Source organism: Elgaria multicarinata, chromosome 9 (genome assembly GCF_023053635.1).
Source record: "Elgaria multicarinata webbii isolate HBS135686 ecotype San Diego chromosome 9, rElgMul1.1.pri, whole genome shotgun sequence".
Classification (NCBI taxonomy): Eukaryota; Metazoa; Chordata; class Lepidosauria; order Squamata; family Anguidae; genus Elgaria; species Elgaria multicarinata.
Window position 1 is genome coordinate 3383339 of NC_086179.1, and position 16687 is coordinate 3400025.

General features: G+C 55.9%; 1 protein-coding gene across 4 annotated transcripts in view; it reads right to left on the bottom strand.

The window, feature by feature from the left end:
• The window catches only part of TNPO3 (transportin 3), a 63242-nt gene that overhangs the window by 1242 nt on the left and 45313 nt on the right, over positions 1-16687 (bottom strand). Inside the window, exons 14-22 of one of the 4 annotated variants that reach the window (XM_063134610.1) lie at positions 16103-16179; positions 15765-15825; positions 14375-14515; positions 12487-12603; positions 9959-10053; positions 9367-9523; positions 6796-6963; positions 3994-4106; positions 453-545 (exon numbers count right to left, since the gene is read on the bottom strand). In XM_063134610.1, coding sequence (XP_062990680.1) covers positions 485-545; positions 3994-4106; positions 6796-6963; positions 9367-9523; positions 9959-10053; positions 12487-12603; positions 14375-14515; positions 15765-15825; positions 16103-16179 — 990 coding nt within the window. In that variant the 3' untranslated portion in view covers positions 453-484. Of the gene's footprint in view, positions 1-452; positions 546-3993; positions 4107-6795; positions 6964-9366; positions 9524-9958; positions 10054-12486; positions 12616-14374; positions 14516-15686; positions 15826-16102; positions 16180-16687 lie in introns of all 4 variants that reach the window. The other 3 variants (XM_063134609.1, XM_063134608.1, XM_063134607.1) reach the window with 3 other exon arrangements.

Here is a 16687-nt window from a genome sequence, read left to right on the forward strand (position 1 = left end):
GGGCTAGGAGGACCCAATGGAATGGCAGCAGGGGAGAGAGCAAGGAAGGCAGACGTCTACAGGGCAGGGGGAAATGCAAGCGTCGCTTGAAGCAGCTTCTCGATCTAAGTAGGGTCGAAGGCTCCTGCACGTCCTCCCGCTTCTGTGTTGGGGGTGATACACACACACACACACCGCCCCCGAGGCCTCAGGCGCGCCTGCCCCTTCCATTTTTGCAAGTGGAAGGCTGTGCGGAAGCTCAAATTTCCAATCGAAGCCAAAAGCCGGACAGAAGAGACCAGACTAAAAGCATAAACCACGTGAGGGGAAATTTCGCCAGGTAGTGAATTCTGTGACGCGGGAGGGGCACCACCCGAGGAAAAAGCCAGACTGCGCAGCTGATTAGTGTCCCCCGTCCTCCCCCAACATCCAAGTCCAAGAAATCCGGGACCAGGACCGTGTTTTCCGCTTACCTGGGAGACAGGCAGAGTGAAGGAGGCGCAGGCTACCGGAACAGTCTGGTGAAGTCCCTCAGAGCCCAGCAAACCTGTTTGCACTCCTCAGCGCTGGGGGAGAGGAAGAAGACAAAGATTCTCGTTATTTTGGGAGGGGGAGGGGAGCCAAGAGCACCGTACACGTCGCCTGGGCCCAGGCACAATCCGCAACCGTCTTTGGTACAGATCACAGAGAGTTGGAGAGCCAGGTCTGCATCCCTGCTCGGCTAGGAAACCACTCGCCAGTGGACGTTGGCCAAGACGCTCCAGACTTTGGAGACCTGCAGCCCCTCCGAGAGACCCGCCTGGGGCCCTCCGGACGCGTTCCACTGCAACTCCCAGAATCCCTCGGCCAATAGCCCGAGGCGGGAGAGGTTTCCACTGCCACCCTTGAGTTGCCATTCAGCTCACGGCTTGGGCTTCCTGCTGACAGCATCCAGGGCTCTTCGTTCCCAAGGTGTTCAGGAGAGACAGAGGTCCCCTTTGACGGGACGTGCCTCTGACGGGTGGAACGCACTGGCCCACGGACTCACTTAACGTGGAGCAGGTAAACTCACACAACAGAGGGGGGCCTAATAGCAGCTCGTAGCCATGCTAGGGAGGCGGAACTTCCTTGTTGAGAGGAAGCAGCACCTCGAAGCACCATCTGCCTGGAACAAGCCCCAAGGAACTGACTGGCTGGCTGGCTGCTTTTGTAAGTGGAAGGTAGGACAGAAGGAACCTTTGCCTAACTACAGGCCCCCCCCCACATGCATCCCCCTAAAGCCATTAGCAGCCACCCCGTTTCTGCAGGGTCTAAGCACCCAGCAGGCCTTTCTGCTCCTTCCCTGGATGTTCCAACCACTGCTGAAACAGCTCTTGATGGCATAAGAATATCAGAAGTGCCCTGATCTTGGATCAGACCAAGGGTCCATCTAGTCCCGCACTCAGTTCACACAGTGACCAAACAGCCATCCGCCAGGGATGAACAAGCAGGGCATGGTGTAACAGCACCCTCCCACCCATGTTCCCCAGCAACCGGGGCACACAGGCTGACTGCTTGGGATACTGGAGATAGCACACAACCATCAGGGCTAGTAGCCATGGATAGCCTTCGCCTCCAGGAATTTATCCACCCTCCTTTTAAAGCCATCCAAATTGGTGGCCATTACTACATCTTGTGGTAGCGAGTCCCATAGTTCAACTATGCGCTGTGTGACGAAGTCCTGAATCTCCCACCAACCAGCTCCATGGGATGGCCCCGTCGGGTTCTAGCATTGTGAGAGACAGGGAGAAAAATGCCTTTCTACTCCACACACCACCATGTGTAATTTCATACACCTCAATCACGCCTCCCCTCACCCACCTTTTTCCCAAGCTGAACTATCCCAGCTGTTGTAACCTTCCCTCGTACCGGAGATACTCCAGCCCTTGGGTCATTTTAGCAGCCCTTTTCTGCGCTTTTTCTAGCTCTATAATCATTTATTTATTCTAGCACTTTTATCCTGGACCAGAACTGCACACAGTATTCCAAGTGGGAGCGCACCCTCGATTTACATAAAGGCAGTTATCGTGGAATCATAGAATCATAGAACAGCAGAGTGGGAAGGGGCCCACCAGGCCATCGAGGCCAACCCCCTGCTCCAGGCAGGGATCCACCCTATGAGCCACCCTCTGAGACTGGTGCTGCCTGGTTGCCCAAACTTGATCTGCCTTCCGCCCTCACTTCTCTCTCACGCCTGGGGGAAAGAGCCCCAACCGGTCGGAGCAAATCCAGAGGCCGCAGACACGTGCAGCAGCCCTGAATACTCAAGTCTGTCCCAGCCAGGAAAGGAGGCCCCAAATGCTATGGGGCAGTGTGTGTTTCGGGAGATGGGGGGGGGGGAGGGAGAGGTAGACAGCACAGTCCAGCTCCTGGCTCAGGGGGAGGGGGGGCTTGGGAGTGAACATCTGTGCTGAACAGCCTGGCGCTGCGAGGCGTGGAGGAACAGGCCAGGGCTTGCCCCAAGACAGTTCACCCAAAGTGCCAGGGGCAGGCAGGCAGGCAGGCAGGCAGGGAGGCGGCCTGCCATTCCCAGCTGCAGGTGTCGGTCGGCCCGCAGGGCCTCGGAAGCGCAAGGTGGCGAGGGGGCTGAGCACAGCTGGCAGGGGCACGCCCGAGCCTGTCCCGCCACCAGGGCAAAGACGCCCAACTAGGGCAAAACACCCTTGCGGTTTCCCCCTCCCAAGCCTCGCATCACACAGGCACAAAGGCAAGACCAGAAAAACCAGACCGGCGGTGCGGAGCGGGAGGGAAGGCGCCCCAGCCCAGGGGCGGCTGGACCCAGCCACCCACCTGCGAGAGTGTCCCTTCGCACAGCGCCCGGCATCTCCCCACAAGGAAAAGATGCCCCAAGGAGGCAGCGCCAATCGGGAGTTCTCGGTGCGACACGGACTGGTCTGAAAACGCGTGAAGGGGACGTTCCAAACCCGGGCGACGCAGAGCCGGCCCAAGGCACCGACGCTCCCCAAGGTGTCAGATCCAGGGCAGCGCATCCGCTTCCACGCATGCACACCCCCACCTCACAAAAACCACGGAGGAATTCTATTCTCTTTTCCTTGCACAATAAGAAGTGCCCTGATGCTGGATCAGACCAAGGGTCCATCTAGTCCAGCAACTCTGTTCTCACAGGGGCCAACCAGCCATCGGCCAGGGACCAACAAGGCAGGACACAGTGCAGCAGCACCCTCCCACCCATGTTCCCCAGCAGCTGGGGCACACAGGCTTGCTGCCTCTGATACTGGAGGTGGCACAGAGCCATCAGGGCTAGGAGCCACGGATAGCCTTCGCCTCCACTTCCATGGATTGGTCTGAACCGGAGTGTAGCTACTTCCCAGTTCAAAACACCCCAGTGGATCGTGTCCCACGGATCTCCTCTGCCTGGCTCCCACAGCTGCCCTCAAGGGGGCCCTCCAAGCTACCACCGGAGGCCTCAGCCGCAGCACGAAGAGGCACCCTAAACAGGGCTCCACGCCCAGAGCCACCCTGGCACCTCTCTCCTCCCTCCCTAGTGGGGGGTGCAGGGTGCTGGGAAGGCCCCCGGCCAACGGCACTCAGTCCCGCTGTGAAATGGACCAACACCGCCCCGCCCTTTCACCCGCCTGCCCTTGATGGGAGCCCCAGCCAGAGTGCTGTTGAAGCTCAAAGACAGAAACACTGGCGCTACGGGGCTGTGCGTGCCGGGCCATGGCAGGCCCTGCTAGAACCTCTCTCTGTCTCTCTCTCTCGGCAAGGCCCATCTTAGCGAGGGCCAATGGTCACAGCTCTCCTAATGTCTACCCCCCCCCCCACACACACACCCAGAGTTCTGGCACAGTACAGAGGACGCCATTTTCTCAGGCAAACCGGCCACCTCGGAGCAAGACCAGACATTTCAGGAGCCAACGGTCGGTCCACTGAAGGCAGGCCAAGCGCGCCCGGCCCCCGGCCCCGCCTGCCAGAGGTCGCGCTCTTCCCTGCCCTTCCCGCGCCTGGACGGAGCCCCTTCCTCCCTTCACTGACCTCGTGACCTGCTTGTGGAAGTCTGTCAGCTGCTTGTGCGTCACCTGTACGGCTCCCCCCGACGTTTCCTTTGGTAAGCCCTTCAGCGAGTTCTCCAACCAACGGCAGAAGGTCTGTTGCCGGCCGGGGGTGGCGGGCGGGTGGGGAGGCAGAAAACAGGGGGAGAGAGAGGGGGGAGGAAAAGAAAGAGAGCCGCTCCATCACCATCAGCCCCTTAAGCTGCGCTAACAAGCACCTTAAATTCTTTACGTACACGTGGTCAGAGGCCTTTGAATCCTGACTGAGTAACAGGAATGCCACGCCTTCCACCCTGCCGAACTCCCATCAAAGTCACATGTAGAGGTATTGGGAGCTGGTGGGCCCCAGGACTTAGTAGCAGAGGTCCCAGGTGTAAGGAAGGGGTAAATTCATACATGGAATGGCTGTTCTTAAAATATGTTAAAGTGTTCTATTGTTATGGTTTTAGGAGCGGAGTAGATGGCCGGCCCGGATGTATGGGGGCGTTCTGGTGCTTCCTGGAGCCGCTCGGGGCCAGGCCGGCCGACCTTGAGAGAAATGAACATCTCTGGAGAGGTGTGAAAAGATCATCGCGGGGAGAGCCGAAGGGAGGGGGAAAGGAGTGGAAAAAGTATCTATAAAGGGTATACTTTGAAAGGGGGCTTTTGTTCTGAGCTGGCTGACTCCATGGCTGGGTGACGTATGATATTGCAATTTAGTTTTTAGTTTGCTTGGGTCTGGGTTCAATCTATATCTGCATGTATCTATAGTTTTAGTTGTTAATCCTGTTTGCTTGCCACAGGCAGCAGGTTCAGGACAGTCAGGGGACCCTGGACCAGTGGTCCGGAGACATTCCCTGCAGCTCCGGCCCCTGGCCCGGTCCCACCTCCAAACATTCCCCCACAATCCAGGAGGTTTCAAAGCTTGGCAGGGGGAGATGGCGTTATTATATATTTAATTAATTAGTTAATTAATTCAGACCCTGCCTTTCTGACATTCAAAGCCCTAAACGGTTTGGGGCCAGGTTATTTGAAGGAACGCCTCCTCCCGTATGTACCTGCCCAGACCTTGAGATCATCCACAGGGGCCCTTCTCCACGAGCCCCTGCCAAAGGAAGTGAGACAGGTGGCTGCTAGGAGGAGGGCCTTCTCTGCTGTGGCACCCCGGTTGTGGAACGAGCTCCCCAGAGAGGTCCGCCTTGCGCCTACGCTGTACTGCTTTCGTCGCCAACTGAAGACCTTTTTATTCTCTCAGTATTTTAACACTTAATTTTAACTTAAATTTAAACTTTACTGTTCTATCTCTGTATTTTAATCTCATATCAATTTTGCTGCGTCGTTTTTTCTTGGTTCTGCTTTTTATACTGTCTTTTGTATTTGTGTTTTTAACCTGTTGGTTGTTTTATGATGGTTTTAATTTTTGTGAACCGCCCAGAGAGCTTCGGCTATTGGGCGGCATAAAAATGTAATAAATAAATAAATAAATACTAGGCACTCAAGGCGGCTAACAACAAAAGCCAAAAAAGTAAGATAAAACGCATGTAAGACAATAATAAAACAAACACATTAAAAACCCAGTTAAAAAGCAACCACAAAAGTTTAAAAACAGCCCTCATTGGGAAGCCAGAAAGGGCCACTCGGGGGCCTACACTGTGTCTCTCTCTACAGGAGAAGAACCTTTTTAACGTTTTCTCTGGCTTTTTCGCCCTACAGTTTTTAAAAATCACGTCAGCGCGTTTTTCGATCTTCGCACCGCTGCTGGCTTTTTAACTTGGTTACTGCTTTGCTTTTATTTCCGTTTTATATCATGTTTCATTATGTCCTTGTATTTTACGGTCTTAAGCGTTCTCTTGCAAATGGTCTGAAGAGCTCTGGATAATGGGCAGGAGAGAAATTTATTTTTTTATTTAGAATATTTATATACCGCTCCCCATTGAAAGATTTCAGAGCGGTGTACAAGGTAAAATGAAAATAAAAACAGAATAAAGCAGTTCAAACAAAATTTAAAAGAAGCAATAACAGTAATCCAAGGCTGCATGTTAAGGAAAGGCTTCTTGGAATAAAGATGTTTTCAAGAGGCGCCGAAAGGAGTACAAGGTTGGCGCCTGCCTGACCTCTAGAGGCAGGGAGTTCCACAGGAGGGGGGCCACCACGCTGAAGGCTCTTCCCCTGGTGGATTCCAATCGGAGGATGGATCTAGGTGGAACCACCAGGAGCAGGCCCTCGGATGACCTCAGTGACCGGGCAGGTTGGTAAGGGAGAAGGCGCTCTCTCAGGTATCCTGGTCCCAAGTTGTTTAGGGCTTTGTACACCAGTACAAGAACCTTCAACCTGGCCCGGTAGCGAATAGGCAGCCAGTGCAGCTCCCTCAGCAGAGGAGTTCCATGCTGGAAAGGGGCAGCTCCAGACAACCGCCGAGCTGCAGCATTCTGCACTAGCTCCAGCTTCCGGAGCAGCTTCAAGGGCAGCCCCACATAGAGCGCGTTGCAGTAATCCAATCTTGAGGAGCAATCTTAAATGTGATTAACTGAGTCATAACAGAAGTGGCGATTTCCGAGATGCCGTATGAGGGGGCCCAGAAAAAAAAATCCACCCAGTTGGCAAGGGTTCAGGCAGCCGTGACGGCCTGAACGGAAGCCTGGCTCCAGAACTGCTTGCAGTGGCTGTACGGCCGGAGGTGGGCTGGGTGAGCCTCGGAGGACGGCCCCACCTGGAAGGACCCCAGGCATCCCGAGAACACCAGCCGCCCTCCCCTCCCCTCCCTCTGCGCCCCCCCCCCCCCGGTGAATGCCCCCTCCCCGCTTACCGGCCTGTCGACCTGCATGATCTCCCACAGGACCTCTGCCACGTCTGGCAGGGTGTAAGGCGGCAGGCAGAAGCAGCTGGTGTGCAAGAGCTGGCTCACCAGTTGCTGGCCCAGCTGCGTCATCACCTGCCCAATGAGCTCCTTCCGCGCCTCAAAGTCCTCTTCATGCTGCAGGGAAAGAAGGAAGGAAGGAAAGAAAGAAAGAAGGAAGGAAGGAAGGAAAGAGGGAAAGAAGGAAGGAAAGAAAGGAAGAAAGAAAGAAGGAAGGAAGGAAGGACGGAAAGAAGGAAGGAAGGAAAGAAAGGAAGAAAGAAGAAGGAAGGAAGGAAGGAAGGAAGGAAGGAAGGAAGGAAAGAAGGAAGGAAGGAAGGAAGGAAGTGAGGGAGGGAAGGAGAAGGAAAGAAAGAAAGAAGGAAGGAAAGAAAGAAAGAAAGAAAGAAAGAAAGAAAGAAAGAAAGAAATCAAGAAAGAAAGAAGGAAGGACGGACGGAAAGAGGGAAAGAGGTAAAAAAGAAGGAAGGGAGGAAGAAAGAAGGAAAGAAAGAAAGAAGGAAAGGAAGGAAGGAAGGAAGGAAGGGAGGGAGGGAGGGAGGAAGAAAGGGAGGAAGAAGGAAGGAAAGAAAGAAAGAAAGAACGGAAAGAGGGAAGGGAGGAAGGGTGGAAGAAAGAAGGAAAGGAAGGAAGGAAGGAAGGAAGGAAGGAAGGAAGGAAGGAAGGAAGGAAAGAGAGGAAGGACCGCCATCAGCCAAAGAAGAGGTGGGAAAGACAGAGCTGACGGGTTTGCCACTATGCCCTGCTCAGCCCCCAAATTCCTGCTGGGAGGAGAGTCATCGCCCCGCCCTCGGACGCATGCAACCTTGGAAGTTGCCCTGTCTATCTCCAAGCTGCCAGCAAATCGCACCTGTCTTTTGGGTACCCTTTTCTAGGGGTGTGCAGAGCGGCTCTGGCCCGCTCCTAAAATCGGAGCAGCACTCCAATGAGGCGATTCTCCACTCCGATTTCCAGAGCGGCTCCGTCTCTCCGCCCTGTTGGATTACCGCCCAATGATAGCCTATGGGAAACCAAAATGCTTACAGCTCTGTCTTTTTTAAAAGAGATGAAATGTGGCACCGTGACAGCTCTTATGTACGGATTTTAGCCATGCCAAGTTTGAATCTGATCCCTTCATCCCTTGATTTTTAGGATTAAAAAAAAAAAAAAACACACCCTCAAACCATTCCCCCACCCCCAATACACACACACACCCAAAACTGCGCAGGACCTTTTATCTTTTATTTTGCTGATGCACAGTTATGCATCTTCAGTTTATAAAAACAGAGATCTGCTGCGTTCCCAGATCGTTTGCTCTGATGGGGTGAAATGGGTGGGTGTGTGCTCTCCCTAAGAATAAACATACATGTAAGTTCTTTATTTTTTAATATATTTTTTCAAAGCATATAAACTTGAGTCCTGTCTTCAAAACAGGAGACAGGTACTAGTACTAGCAATAGCAAACTTTTCTCTCGCCGCCCTTTCTTCTCTCGATTTTACGCCCGGCTGAGATGCGTCCACACTTGTAGTACACAGATCAGCCTTTGGCACGAGAGTCTTTCCCGTATCCTAATATTGTCTTGTATGGCTCTACACTGCCTGCCAGTCATCGTCACTTCCTGGGACGACTCATTCACATGGGGTGGTTTTCATTATTTCCATAACGTCAGCCGTTTTTCCTAAATCCTTCCTTTCAGCCAACCTCCATTTTTCAAGACGTGAAGAAAATTGGTTGCAGCTTCATTCTAGTTCAGACACAGCTCCCATAAACATATGGTACCAAGTCGACACACACTGCCCCCTAACTGCACTGCGATTTCAGAGGTCCATGAGACCCCCAGATTTTTGGTGCAGAGCGCGCACCCCTACCCTTTTCTCCTGGCGTTCTTGACGATGCTCATGTCACCCCTCGGGCTGTGTTCCCCTGCTGCTGGGCCTTCCCTCGCCAGGAGGCCTTTGTCCCTGTGACCGTGCCACTGCCCATAAGCCTTCACGCCGGCGCTCTGCCTCAGCTTCGAGGTCCTAAGCCCCACTTTTCAAGCTAGGGAGCCCACGTTTCCTGCCCCTAGCGTGGCCTTGGAAGCCCTCTCGGGAGGCCCCCGTCACTCCTGGGTTCTGGGCAGCGCCAGGCATGCCGCAAATACTCAGGAGCAGCCAAGGCTCAGCTACAGATGTCAGGGCTGGTGCCGTTAAGGAGAATGCTTCTGAGTACAGACAGACTGCATTCCTCTCCCCACTGAGAAACCAAAGCTAACCTCTGCGATCTGGCAGGAGGGGGAAGCGCGCCGGGAGCACGGGGACAGACTCCCAGGAGGCACAAGGCCCAGCGGCCGGACGGTGGCCCTCAGGAGACGTTCCTGGGACAGCCCCACCAAGGCCACTGCGAGGAAGAGGGGTGCAGCTGCCGCCCTCCCTGCTCTGCTGAGGCCTGGCCCCGAGTCCCCCACGGCAATCCACGAGCTGTGACGTTTGCAGGCAGGCAGGCAGGCCCCTCTTTTAGACCCCCGCGCCGCCCCGCCCCTCCGCACGCACGCCACTCACGTCATTGGCCACGCCCGTGTGGACAAGGTCCCGCAGGAACTTCATGACGCTGCAGTTGGCATCGCGGTGGTCCAGGGCGGTGGCCGCAATGGCCCACTGCAGGATGGGCAGGATCACTTGGCTGCGGAGCAGCGTCACGGGGCTGCGCTGGATGAACCTGGGCGGAGGAGGGCGGCGCGGCCGGTCAGAGCACAGCACGGGCAGCAGCGGGGCCGCAAACGGGCTCAGCAAGTCTGGTGGGCGGCCAGAGCCAGCTCAAGCGGCCCCGACAGCGCTTCTGGGATTGGGGCCTAGAGATCCCAGAACCCCCGTGAGCAGCGCCTGCCCATCAGTTAACCGACCGACTGGCCAAGCGCCTCCTCGAGTCCCTGCGGGGACAGAGCAGGGCCTTTGCGGTCACGGCCCCTGAACTTCGGAACCTCCCACCCCCCCGCTCTGCCCCACCCCTGCTTGGGAGTGCTGCCCGCTTAGCAGAGAAACCGCCACACAGTTTTGCTCCAGCAGGCCTTTGCAGAGAGGAAACCGCTCGGATGGGCTGCTCTGGCCTGGATCGGGACGGGCCAGAGCCGGCGGTGGAGGAGGACTGAGTTACCTGGTCGCCAGCCGGAAGAGGTCGTCCACCGTGTCCGGATGGTTCTGGAGGCCGTTGGGTTGCTCAACGAGCCTGAACGTGGGGACGCAGAGCGCCTAGGGCAAGAGGGAGAAGGGGAAACGGCTCAGCCGCTTGGTACAAGATCCAGCGAGAGCCTCTCCCCACGGCTGCCACGACAGACGGCACGGCCCTGCATTCGGAGCACCGTGGGCAGCCCCCATCTTAGAAAGGAGCTGGAAAAGGTGCAGAACGGGAGAACCCAAACGCTCACGGGGGGCTGGAGCACTTTCCTCCCGAGGAGAAAAGGCTAGGAACCTTGGGGGCAATGGCTAGGGGGTGGGACACAATCAAGAGTTTATGGAATTGTGCCCGATGCGCAGAAAAAGACGTCCTCCTCCCCTTGTGTGGCTAGAACTCGGGGAGGTCCAAGGAAAGCGAGAGGCAGCAGACCAAAGGGGGGGGGGTTGCTCACATGGCCCTGCATTCACCCGTGGGACTAGCCACCGCAGGAAGTGGGAGGGGAGACATGAGAGCACTCTTCAAATATTTGAAAGGTTCTCATGCAGAGGAGGGCCAGGATCTCTTCTTGATCCTCCCAGAGTGCAGGACACGGAATCATGGGCTCAAGTTAAAGGAAGCCAGATTCCAGATGGACATCAGGAAAAACTTCCTGACTGTTAGAGCAGTACGACAATGGAATCAGTTCCCTAGGGAGGTTGTGGGCTCTCCCACACTCGAGGCCTTCAAGAGGCAGCTGGACAGCCATATGTCAGGGATGCTTTAGGGTGGATTCCTGCACTGAGCAGGGGGTTGGACTCGATGGCCTTGTAGGACCCTTCCAACTCTGCTATTCTATGAAGTGGTCGTGGCCATGAGCTCTGAGGCCTTTAGAAGGGCGTTAGACCAGCCTCCCCCAACCGGGTGCCTTCCGTCTGAATTGGAATACAACTCCCATCGTTCCCAGTCAGCAGTGGATGGGCCTTGTAGTCCGACACAAAGCTCGATGGCGCCTTCCAGCTCCAATGGGGCATAGAGTGGCAGAACTATCCTACACGAGGGGGGAGGTACGTTTTCCGAGGGGCAGTTCGGCCTGGTTCGTGGGCGCGCTGTGGGGATGGGCGCATACGCTCCCCTGCCCCCGAGGGGCCCATAATGCCACACAAGGAAGCTGCCTCAGCAGGGGCTCTTGCAGGAACCTTTGTGTGCAGGAAACCCCAATTGGGTCCCAGGCAGGAACCGCTGCCGCCCCACCCCTTTTCCAAAAAGCCTGATCCAAGGGAATCCACATAAAACATCTGCAAAACCTGACTGGGAAGCAGCTGCCTGTTTCACCTTTTTTGGGGTGATCGACACGTTTGGGCTTTTGAGGGCGTGTCACGGATGCTCTCACAAAATGGCCGCCAGCGTGGGGTACGGCCGGTGACAGAACTCTCCATTTCCCAGAAGGCAAAGGGGTGGACGAGAAGAAAAGGCACTTGGCCCCAGGACCGGAGGCGGGCTCTGAGCTCCGGAACACAAAGCCTCTCTTTCGAACCCAAGTCCAGATGGCGCTGGAGGGTGTGGCCTTGGCCTTTGCACATGCCAGCATCCCATTATTATCATCGTTTTTAAACCATACGCCAGTCCTTTTACAACTTCATTGGCTGCCAATCCAGGTCCGGGCCCGATTCGAAGTGCTGGTATTGACATTTAAAGCCCTAAACGGTTTGGGGCCAGGTTATTTGAAGGAACGCCTCCTCCCATATGTACCTACCCGGACCTTAAGATCATCTACAGGGGCCCTTCTCCATGAGCCCCTGCCAAAGGAAGCGAGGCAGGTGGCTACTAGGAGGAGGGCCTTCTCCGCTGTGGCACCCCGGTTGTGGAACGAGCTCCCCAGAGAGCCTACACTGTACTCTTTTCGTCGCCAGCTGAAGACCTTTTTATTCTCTCAGTATTTTAACACTTAATTTTAACTTACATTTAAATTTTACTGTTTTAATCCCGTATTTTAATCTTATATCAACTTCTCCTGCGTGGTTTTATCCCGGTTGTGCTTTTTATACTGTATTTTGTACTTGTGCTTTTAACCTGTTGGTTGTTTTATTATGGTTTTGATTTTTGTGAACCGCCCAGAGACCTTCAGCTATTGGGCAGCATAGAAATGTAATAAATAATTAGATACAATTTATTTGTTTATTTATTACATTTTTATACCGCCCAATAGCCGAAGCTCTCTGAGCGGTTCACAAAAACTAAAACCACAATAAAACAACCAACAGGTTAAAAGCACAAATACAAAATACAATATAAAAAGCACAACCAGGATAAAACCACGCAGCAAAATTGATATAAGATTAAAGAACTATAAAGAAACGTTAACAGAAACCCTGGCGGCCCCCAGCCCCGCAGGTATCCAGACCGAGATGCAATGGTGCCCAGAAGACGTCTCGCCGGGAGCAAACCTGGTGGGGCAAGGCAGACCCCCACCCAGAGAAGCCCCGGGGGCGGGGGGTGGGGCAACCCAAGGGGAGGCGGCGCTGACCTACCTGCAGCATATCCAGCAGCCCCTGCCGACAGCCCTCCTCCATCCCGTACTCGTCCACCAGGATGCTGCCCAGGTACAGGAAGCAGGAGTGCTGGTGCTCCTGGTAGACGCTCACCATCTGCCAAGGAAGCTACACAAGGGTCAGCCAAGGAGCAACAAGCCAAGGAGGGCGGTCCAACACACCACCGCCACCACCACCACCCCCCGGCCAGGGGCTTCGTCCGTCCGTCCCCCCCCCGGATTCTAACCCTGCGGTTGCCGAGGGCGCTACTGCCAGTAAGCCGCTCAGGGTGCATTTGCGATAGGTAGGCCGGGCAGAAGAGCCAGGAACCCATGGAAAGGGGGCTCTGGAGCGCCGTGGTAGAAGGCCGACAGCACTAGATTAAGGGATCCAGGAGGAGGCGAGGGGAGAGACCCTGACCCTCAAGTGTACACCAGGACTGCTTCGGGGTGGGACCAGAGGAGGTCACGGGCAGGCCCCCAGCCCTGATGCCATCTCCCCGCTTTTTTGCTTCATGCTGGAAGGGAACACAGAACTGTGCCCCCTCCCGAGACAAAGGAAGAAACCCTGGACACCCCCACATCCCCACCCCTAGATCAGAGAGAGGAGCAGGGCTGGAAGGGGCTGGGGCGGAGAAGCAGTAGGACTCGCTCGCCTAGGAAGGAGGGGCTGCTCTCCCCGGGGCGAGCAAGTCAGACCCGGGCTTCTGGGCATCCCTGCTGCTGCCGCTGATTTCACACTAGAGTTAACGGCAGGGATTCCTCCAGGGGGCGGGGCTTGGAGCTTGAGCCCCGCCTCCCGGCAGGGACTCCAGAGACTGCGTGGACTGGGCTGCCCGATTAGGCCCCGTGGGGCTCTGAGGGGACAAACAGCCTCGAAAAGCGCTTGGTGGAAGGCTTTTCAGATCGATTTGGTTTCAATAAACCTCCAGAACTTTCTTAGGAATGCCCAAGGGGAAGCCTGACCTTAATCAGGGAAATGCACAATTCAACCTCTAAGCACTTCCATTCCTTATTAAAAACAGCAACACAAATAAATAAATTCAGAACCCAAATCGCACGAGGTACTGGTTCCCCTCTATTCGGCCCTGGTTAGGCCTCATCTTGAGTGTTGTGTCCAGTTCTGGGCACCACACTTCAAGAAGGACGCAGACAAGCTGGAGGGCAATGAGGAGGATCAGGGGTCTGGAAACAAAGCCCTATGAGGAGAGACTGAAAGAACTGGGCATGTTTAGCCTGGAGAAGAGAAGATGGAGGGGAGACACGACAGCACTCTTCAAAGACTTCAAAGGTCGTCACACAGAGGAGGGCCAGGATCTCTTCTCGATCCTCCCAGGGTGTAGGACACGGAATAACCGGCTCAAGTTAAAGGAAGCCAGATTCCGGCTGGACATCAGGAAAAACTTCCTGACTGTTAGAGCAGTACGACAATGGAATCAGTTCCCTAGGGAGGTTGTGGGCTCTCTCACACTAGAGTCCTTCAAGAGGCAGCTGGACAACCATCTGTCAGGGATGCCTTAGGGTGGATTCCTGCATTGAGCAGAGGGTTGGACTCAATGGCCTTGTAGGCCCCTTCCAACTCTATGAACTTGCCAGCGCTGCAGAAGATCAAGGGATTCTGTACTGAGCAACCATTCCAACTGAGTGTTAGTGGGCTTGTGGAAACAGCAATGTGCACAATAATGAGATCTGCACAAGTTTGCAAAATTGACACAAGTTTACTTGGGGGTGCAGAATCTAGAACACTTCCGGCCCCGCACAGAAATAGACGGGCACCCACATCCGGGGGCGCGCACGTTTCTCCAGCTGAACGGAGCGCCCCCGCCCCCCGCCCGCCCCTGACCTCTTTGCTCCTCCGCCTCCTGCCCACCCCCCGCCCCGCGTATTACCTGAGTGACCAGAGGCTGCAGGAGCGCCGCCGACCCTTTGCCCACGCAGCGGACAGCGAAGCGCAGGCATCGGCAGCAGCGCTCCACAATGCGGTTATCGGCACGGTGCTTGTTCAGGGTCTCCGACAGGACGGGCCAGATCTGGGCGGAAGAAAGAGCAGAGACGGACGCTGAGCGGGGGTGGACAGAGGCCGGGGCGAAAGGCCCCCCCCCCATCAGCCACGCTTCGAGCGCAAAAGGCCGGGCGGGGCGAGCTGGGCTTGTCAGTTTGCCGTACGTTTGGGAGGACCAGGATGGCACAAGCCTGAGCTGGGGGCAGGGAGAGAGCGTGGGGCCAGCAGGGGAAAGGCCCCGCGTTGCAGCAGCATCAAAGGCTCACGGCTCCAACTGGGGCAGCACGGCGGCCAAGAGGCCGAGGACTCGGCTGGGAACCAGGACGTCCCCCATTCAAGGGTCACCCTGAACTCACGTGGGTGCCTCACTCAGGAAGGCTCGATTTCGAAGCCTCGCCTGTCGGGCCGGTGGCCGCGTTGGCTGGGAATGATGGGAGTTGTTGTATTTTATTTACTTATTGCATTTCTAGTGCCGAAGCTGTTGGGGCGGTTTCAGTGTAACGTGTCCCGTGGGCACGTGGTTGGGGAAGGCTGCTCTAAGGCACTATGGGATGACTTCTACTAAATATTGTGACCCCCCCTCCCCAGGGATGCCAAGGAAAAGGGAAGGCGGCAAGCGGAGGCATGTGGCCGCTTTCGTGCTACCAGCAGGGCCGGCGCTACCGTTCGACCAACTAGGCAGCCGCCTAAGGCACAGACCTCAGAGGGGCGCAGTGCTGCCCTTTCAGGGTCGCAGTTTTATACAAATGAGCTGTTTTAAGAAAAAACGTAATAAAAGGAAAATATAATATAGTTCAGAAACTCTTCTTGAACAACTGAATTGAAGTTGGCAATTATTTTTTGGTGTGTGTGTGTGTGTGTGTGTGTGTGTGTGTGTGTGTGCAAGTAGCTCGCCTTGCCTAGGGCGCAAAATAGTCCAGCACCAGCCCTGGCTACCAGGCTGGGGGGTGGATCAGCCCAGCACAACCCGAGCTCTCTCTCCTGCGACCTGGAATCCGGCCCGAGAGGCCAGGGACGGCCAACGCAGGCAGAGAGAGGCGAGCCCCCGCCTCCCCGCCCCCAAATGGAAGCAGGGCCAGCCAGCCCTGCCCTGCCCCGCCCCGCCCGCCAGCTCAGCCGAGAGAGCCCAAGCTGCCGCGTGCCACCCAGGCAGGCAGCACAGGCCCGGGGCAAGAGGGGCAACGACGCGGAACACGTGCCTGGTGGCTCAGGCAAGCGAGCCAAGCTGCCATCGTCGGCTCTCTCTGCGGACCCTCTGGAGTGAGGAGGGGACCTACCTCCTGGATGACTTTTTGGCACGGGTGGGTCTGTCCATTTTCTACAATAGGGTTGGTATGCCTGCGGGGGGGGGGGGGGGGCGAAAGAGAGGGGAAAAGGGTGAGAGGAGGAGAAAGGGCACAGCCAGACTTTTAAGGGGAAACCGGGGGGGGGGGGTTTGTGTCTCCTCTCGGAGATTTGTTTTGAACTACAATTCTCCGCTCCCTGATCTCGGGCGGGAGCGCCGCCATTTTGGAAACGTAGGCGACGGAACGCGGGAGAACCGAGCTGGGAGCAGAGAGAGGGTGGGGGCAGCAGGCTCTCAAGAGCGGCCCCCTCTCCAGTAGCGGCTTCGTACCTAAATATAACAGCGAGGCGATCTAGGGGCACAGTGGGGTCTGAGGAGAGGCCGTTGCTTGGCTCCTGAGAGAGCAGCTGAAAGAGACACAAACACACACACACACAGAGCCCCCCGAGGGGGAAATTCAGCGACGTTCGCAGAACTCGCCTTCCTCAGGGAGAAGGCGGCACAGCAAAACTGGGACCTCTTGCCAGGAGGCAGGGACTGCGACGTTCAGGGCCTGCTTTGGCACTCCATTCGCGTTCATGAGCCTCCCCCAACCGGTGCCCGCCAGATGTGCTGGACTACAACTCCTTGTATGGTCTGGAGCAGCCTTCCTCAACCGGGGGCGCTCCAGATGTGTTGGACTACAACTCCCAGAATGCCCCAGCCAGCTGGCTGGGGCATTCTGGGAGTTGTAGTCCAACACATCTGGAGCGCCCCCGGTTGAGGAAGGCTGGCTTGGAGGCTGGCAAACCACGGCTGCCTGCAAAGGCTTCTGGGAGAATAGCTGCCTCTGCTTCTAAGCTAGCAAACTGTTATTGCCTTCCTTTGTGTCATGGGAAAAATGGGTTCAAAGCACAGTTAACTAACAGTGATCTC